Here is a 7,500-nt window from a genome sequence, read left to right as displayed (position 1 = left end):
GCATTTAGTATATGAACCGCAAACATTCAACAACGTGTATAAAGCTTCTCGATTCATTATAGCAGATTTGAATCCGATTAATTTTGCGGTTCCCAATCGGTGTAAATCCCATTGCCTATTTGGAGTTCATTTAAATCGGGATTTCAGCTGCAGATTTCGGGTTCTAGAAACTAGTAAATTCCTGTATATTGTGCCAATATTAGGAACGTGATTGTCGTAGGGGAGTGATCAGATATATCACGCAAACAATGTGGGGCCAATCTCTGATCTGCATAACAAGCAGTATGATCAAAATGAAATCATACTTGCAATTGTCAAAGCAAGATTTCATTTAAATCTGTCTCTCTTGACAACTGAAGGAAATCACTGATTCTATAATCTGCCATTGCCAGTCATAGAAATTAATCCCTCCCATATATGACGTCGAGTATCCTTTAAATAAGTGGGAAATTACCGAGATGAATTGACAAGCTACTATCAAGAAAAGTGATACAATCTATATAAAAAAAATATCACCCCTTATTGGCATGTCAGTTGTAACTATACAATTTACAATATGAAAATTATAACATTCACAGTATGCCTGTTATTCGTCGGTGATGCTTACAGGTTGTATTAGATATGAATGACCGAGTAGAAAAACCAAGAAGCGTTCCTTGTATGAATTTCCTAATCATCTATCATTCTAGGGACTTGAGTATTCTTTCCAGACTCCCGCGCCGATCACCGAATGTGTCACATCAAATGCTTTCTCTTTCTTTTCCACTTCTTCATTTTCCTTCCTTTCTTCTTCTTCCTCCTCCTCTTTTTATGATAAAAAGGTGCTTGGCCGTCTTAAATTAGCAATGTCACTCTCTTCCAGGTCGGTAAAAATGTTATCTACCCAAACCTGGGCCAGTTCGTGGAGGGTCAGAGCTCTCGGCGGGAGATCTCTTACTACCAGTGGGTGACGTTCTTCCTCCTGATCGAGGCGCTCGTGATCTACCTTCCGCGGCAGATCTGGCACCAGCTGACCCACAGCCAGTGCCTCCCCTTCGACTTCACGAACCTCCGGCGTCGAGAAGACTGGGAAGATAAAAAGAACTTCCTGGTGTGGCATATGAAACAGACGCGAGGGAACCACGAGTATTGGCTCTGGCAATACCTCCTCACGGAACTCTTAGCGATCGCGCTCCTCGCTTCCTTCTTTATTCTAACCGACGTGTTTCTGGGTGGTGACTTCTACAATTATGGCCTGGATTGGTTCAACTTCATGCACAATGCCACCAACACGACCATTTCTCCCATGACGGCTCGGTTCCCACGACTGACAGTGTGCAAGCTTCAGTACCACAGCCGCGGAGGCACCATCAACAGCTACTATCCCCTCTGCCTCCTCCCTATCAACTGCTTTAACGATAAAATCTTCCTGTTCCTCTACTTCTGGTACTGCATGTTATTCGGGCTGTCTCTACTGCGAGGGCTGTACATGCTAGTGCTGCTTACCTGCAAACCAGCCCGTCGTCTACGACTGAAGTTCAGCGCTAAATTGGTGCCCGAAGATACTTTGGATCGGTTCATCAACGCACACAACCTCAGTGATTGGTTCGTGCTGTGCAACCTGGCGCCCACCATGGACCCCGTGCTAATCGCTGAGCTTGTGACCCAGCTTGTGTACGAGGTGCAAGGGGGAGAAAGTTCCGATTCCAAACCGTCCCGCCTTGGTAAGCAAGAGAAATCGCTACAGTCTGTAAATTACATATGAGATTCAGCGCCGCGCGCTTCCCCACACTCGCTCACACACTGCCTTCCCAATGGCCATCCCAATTACGGATGCCGCGCACACCTGCTCCCGTATGGCCAGTATCATAATCGCTACACGCCCCAATACGGGCACGGCAATGGCTACTCCAACGGCCACTGCGAGGCGCTGTAAGTGTGGTTGGCTCCTGCCTGGCCTCTGTGAGGTCTTCCACCCCTCAGACCTGGGCCATGGCGGAGCACAGGGCTCGGCCCAGCCCCCTCTGCCATGTCGACACTCGGGGCTGCAGAACCGCACGCAGGGGAAGGCGCCGCGCGACTCTCATACCACCACACCACTACCTGGGGCCCGCCGCCCACCACGCACGGGGTGAACCTTCGGCCGAGACACTGTGGGGATGGTGGGCCGCGCAGCTCCACCGTAGAATCAGGAAAAGCGACAGTAACAGCAGCAGAGCAGAACAAGAGCGTGGCCGAGCCCTACGCTTTGCCATGGGACCTGCCGGCATGATGCAGGCCAGTGGGCGCTCCCTCGCCAGGGCGCCCAGAGCAACACTCCAGGCCCGTGCAACACCCGCACTCTGCGTTTCCAACAGGGGGCCTGTCACAGTGATAAATATCATCATTGAAATTATAATCTGTTTGTTATGTTACTGGCATGAGTCTACAGGAAGATTCCGCAGAGGTCTTGTCACTGCTGCAGAAGCCACGATTTGCTATCGGTCGGCGGCTCTTGTTAAGTCGAGTTTTTTCATATAGTGAATCTAATCTTTAAAAGACTGTTGTGTGTATTTTATATGCTCGTAGAAATTTTGTTTTGCTTACTTATCTAAGCTGTGTAGCTGACTGGTGATACTGCAAGAAAAAAATGTTTTCTGTATATTGAAAATTAAGTCAGTATTTCAAGTATTCTTCAGTATTAAGGATGAAAGAATATATACCAAAAGAAATAAATATATATATAAATATATATAAGTTTTGCTATTCATTTCGCGTGTGGTCTCTCATAGTGCTTCTCATTTATGAACTCAAAAACAGAAACACAGTGGATTTATGCTACGTCATGGTTGTTGACATGCCACACGTATAGTTGTACAGGCAACAGTGTGCACCGTGATGACCTGACACTTGGCAAACCTGTGAAGCACCGGCCAACCACCAACGAGCCTCTGGGTCCACAGCCACTCCCCCTGAACACATGAACAATCATCATTTCGCCAAAGTCCCATAATATGACAGAGGTTATATTCATAGATCCAAAAACCATGAATATGGACAGACAGTGAGGAGAAAAAAAAACTAAATGTGATCACGAAAGGGCTAAAAGAATAAGTATGTCTACGTGGATTTCGACCCAGAGCGTTGTGAGGCCTAACACAGGGGTTACCCCTACCACTGCGGGCTTCCTGCTTTCCAGGGGTGGTTCTTGAGGATGATCAGACACCCCAGCCATAATAGCGTGTGACTCTGCCAAGTATCTCACAGCACTAGGCATATTGGGTATCATGGATGGACCTGTGCAATTATAGATTTAAACATAAGTTGACGTACCCGTGGAGGTTCCGAGTAGTGTTTTAGAGTCCCCATGCTAATTTCTAGGACATCGACATAATGGCCGTTCTCTCCTTGTTAAACACTGCATGGAGGCCGGGGTGGCTCCGGAGGGCACCACGGTCACTGAGATCGACCAGCTGGTTCCCTCCCCCCTCCACCCCTGCCCCCAGACTTACCATCTTACCAGCCTATGTTGTAGCCAGAAGTTATGTTTACTCGTCGGACGGGGCGTCAGACAGGTAACTTAAGTGTTTAGAGTTGTATAAAGCTGGTTGTTTTCTCTGATACTTTATAGAGACTGAAGACTTTTCTATTGTTTTGTTGTGATGTGCATATTTTATATGTACTAATGTCTTTTTTCGAGATAGGTGAAATCGAATTTTACTAGATCATATTTATGTTGTCTGTTCAATATAATGTTTATATATCCTTACAGCAGAATGTTATTAGTTATAGCTTCTTAATGGAATGCGCATTACTTCTCCATTATCAAGGAAAGTTACAGTAGGGAGTTGCTTGATACACACTTGCTTAGTTAACCTGTAGCTACTCACAGTTTAGAGCTCTCAGTACCATACCTGTCTCCCTCTCTCTCCTCCTAATTATTATTCCTTGTCTCTTTTACTCTTTCCCCTTTTGATCAACCTACAATGTGTCCCACAAACAGATGTAAACTGCATCTACTGTAGGCAGGGTCAGGAGGCCCTAAACTTGCCCCCTTGTTGTATATGTAGAATGGGACCTTTTGTATACAAGCTGCTAAAAGGCAATGGATTATCAGAAACTGGTGCCACTATTGTTAATAGTTCATCATTGTACACATAAATAACCCCGATATATTAACAATCCATCACCAATCTTAACAATTTAACAATGCAATCCTATTCTTTTAATTTTGGTTTGAGATGGTTTAATTGATTTTCAGGTCCAGTCCTCATTTCGTAGGGTATGCTTTTTCCGGTATATTCCTTTTGCATCATATTAAGACACCTAACCCAATCAGCTATTTCGGATCTGTCAGTAAGGAAAAACTTGTATAGATGCTCTTCCTAACATTATGATCTGCTATTTAATTGGTTGTTTTCCTAACTTCTAAAAAAGGAAATGCTTATATCTCATTTTGAACTGTTACAAAGATTCAGAGCTCATCCAGAATAACTCTGAATTTCATATCCAGTCATCTACATACTTTAGGAAAATGTGGCACCAAATTCTTGACCTATCCATAATAATCCTTGAACCAGTAGAGCTTCACAGTCAACCCTGCTGGGGGGGCGGTCAGCTGCCACAACCCTGGCAGTGAATTCCAATAGATGAGGAAGGGGCAGTAACTACAACTCGCATTAAAGGCTGAGTTAAACAGCTCCTAGTTCTGAGTATTGTAAAGTGATTAACAAGCGTGATGCTTACAGATTCACTTGATGATGAGAATCGGCTGTATGGCACAGTTTTTTTAAGGAAGGAAGCTAATGCTAACAAAATGAAATTGTCAGTTTTGTTAGTGAAGCTGCAATTAAAGAATGTCAGTCAACTTTGCTGGGAGGGGTTTGCAGAATTAAGTGATTTCATTTTTAACTTTGCTAGAGTAGGCAGCTGCCGCTACAAACCTTACAGTCAACCTTGCAATGGGAGTTAGCAAGTGCTAAAACCCTATCTGCCCGGAGCATTACTCTTGGTTAGCAGTCATAGTTCCAAGCATTTGGTTCTTCAATAAAGTTGATTTTGATATTACAAATTGAAGTATTTTACACACACATATATAAAGCACACTAAAATATTTTTCCATTGATAAAGCATAATGTAACAAGAGGCACTTGTTTCTGGTCATGTTATGGTGTGAACATGGGCCACAGCGGCCTCCACTAGAAACAAGCCAAACAGCGACAAAAATGAAATCCTGTTGTCTTACACATAATCATCAGTCACTTACTCGTTGGTTGTGTAAACTCAATTTACCTGTGGGAAATTATTTTTAAAATAATATATGACATAGTTTTGATACAAAGAAGACTGATGAATCTTAAACTTTATTGAAGTGCTAGACAATGTAATGGGTCATGATTGGTAACCATTTAAGCATTTTAGATTAAGTTAATTGTGTCAGTAAAGGGGGGTAATTTGAGGAGCAAGATTGACTGCTAGGTAACGAGGCACAAGAGGGTTGACAGTGAAGGTAATGTAGAGGTATAATACCCTGAAACAGTTATTTGTTTGTAATTACTATGTATGAAGCCTAGGAAAAATCATTTTAATGTAACCAGGGTTAGAGCTCATTTCAGAGATGAAGAGGAAAATTATAATAAAAAAAAAGAACTTTTGGCTTGTGTAACATACTTATAAAACGGTGGACTGTACATCACAAGATAAAATAAAGATCCTACGGTTGTTTCCTGCGGTGGCTCTCCTGAACCGAATCTCCACCTGACCTGAGCAAGGAAGGCGCTGTGTGGTCAGCTGGTGACCCGGACATGGCGAATAGCCACGACCAGAGACCACCTTCATTATACAGCCACTTGGGATTTTAAATGAAAACTGTACTCTAAGTATGAACTGTTAGATATTGTAATGACTTGTTATAACTTTTGTGATCACACAGTAGAGGGTACTCTTTATAGTAACCAGCTCTATTTACAATTGCTAGTCTTCGGTATATCCTGTTTTTTTTTATTCTTTTTTTTTAGGTTCAGTAGACAGAGACGTTGTTTTATATAATATAAACTTGGGTGATCTTGTGTGTAATTACTCTTGCTAAATGTTATTGTGCACTTCAGTTTATGATGAAATGTGTTGTATAGAATTGGTGTCCATATCCCTAACAAGATACCATCCTTGGTATCATTGCTTTACCAGTTGGTCTTAGGTGGTGAATTATCGAGAAACTGCATTTTTTTCTTTAATAAGCATACTTTAACTACATTTAAGTTTCCCCATGTAAAAAAATGCAATTCAGATTTTATGGGTATATATGATGTAGATAGTAAAAAAAAAATTCCCCTTGATGTATAAGTGCTGACAGAATCCCATGATAATTGAACCTACATATATAGAATTCTTTGTAAAATTCAGTGCAATAATATTTTAAGACAAAGACATTATATGGATTCCAAAAGACCACTCAAAATACATGTTTATATGCATTAGTTGTGTAGGGTTTCCTTCTGTATTAGTAAAAACTCGATCTGTAAGAAATAAATCTATATGGGCATAAGCAATCAGTTAACAGTTTGTAGATATAATATTGTTTCAATTGATATTATTAAGAATTAATAATCTCTAATGCAAATGAAACTTTTAAAGCTAGGATATCTAAATTATGCCCATCTCTGAATGAGATTAGTGGTGTCGATTGTTTCATACCATTTAATTACATTAAAAAAAATTATTAATTATCAGTCCTTATTTCACTCACAAAACATAGCTTGCATTGATACAATTTCCAGATACCAAATGAACACACACACTAACAAAAATAAAGGGGGGTTATCTTGTCCCAATTACCTTTGACTTTTTATCATTCTGAACTTTATCAATCTTCCACGTTCTGATAGCTCTCACTCATTCCAGTAAATTAGGTGCTACACTTGCATTCCGGGATCAGTTTGTATTTCATGTTGGCACCACTGTACGTCTCTGTCTGTTGTTCCAAAAAATTGCCCCATTTTAGTCAGTTATAAGAGGACGAAGCACCGAATGTAACTTTGCATTTCTAGAGGCAATAAGGAAATATAGTTAATATACTGTAAAGTTCTCGTGTTGCAAATTTATTAAATAAAACTGAGAAACTGCTGTAATGTTTGTTATTAAACCTTTTCTTAAATACTGTATCAATTCCATAATAGACTGTGAAGATATGAAAATGCAAGGCTTAAGTATCATTCAAGCTGATTAGACCTTCCTGCTACTTATACTTTAACATAATAGATCATATCCCTTTTCAATTTGGTATAATTAGATTTTATCTTAATCAGTATATATTGAAATGAAATAATGTTAAATAGCCTTTTCTTGCCTTTGAAAGCAACTGCCAGTAAGACCGAATGTGCAATGAATGGTAAATTAATGTTGACATATAAATATTAATTATTACAAAGTAACTTCATTGTAAAGTATTAAAAAATCATTATTAAAAGAAATTACTGCATATGTTGAACTCCAGAAGAAATGCAGGATCTTGATTGGCTTTTCTGGGACAGGCAACATCTTCAG

General features: G+C 40.7%; 1 protein-coding gene across 10 annotated transcripts in view; it reads left to right on the top strand.

Annotated features, from left to right (window-relative positions):
• The window catches only part of LOC122249039 (innexin inx2), a 321,304-nt gene extending 314,224 nt beyond the window's left edge, over positions 1 to 7,080 (top strand). For all 10 annotated transcript variants that reach the window (XM_043009561.2, XM_043009562.2, XM_043009560.2 and 7 more), the window contains one exon: positions 863 to 7,080. In XM_043009561.2, coding sequence (XP_042865495.1) covers positions 863 to 1,744 — 882 coding nt within the window. In that variant the 3' untranslated portion in view covers positions 1,745 to 7,080. The remainder of the gene's footprint in view (positions 1 to 862) is intronic.
• The last annotated feature ends 420 nt before the right edge of the window (positions 7,081 to 7,500 follow it).

This window comes from Penaeus japonicus, unplaced genomic scaffold, assembly GCF_977035675.1.
Source record: "Penaeus japonicus unplaced genomic scaffold, GWHDUDI00000001_assembly GWHDUDI00000004, whole genome shotgun sequence".
Lineage (NCBI taxonomy): Eukaryota > Metazoa > Arthropoda > Malacostraca > Decapoda > Penaeidae > Penaeus > Penaeus japonicus.
Note: the sequence above shows the minus strand (reverse complement) of the source record. Positions and strands in the feature narration are given on the sequence as shown.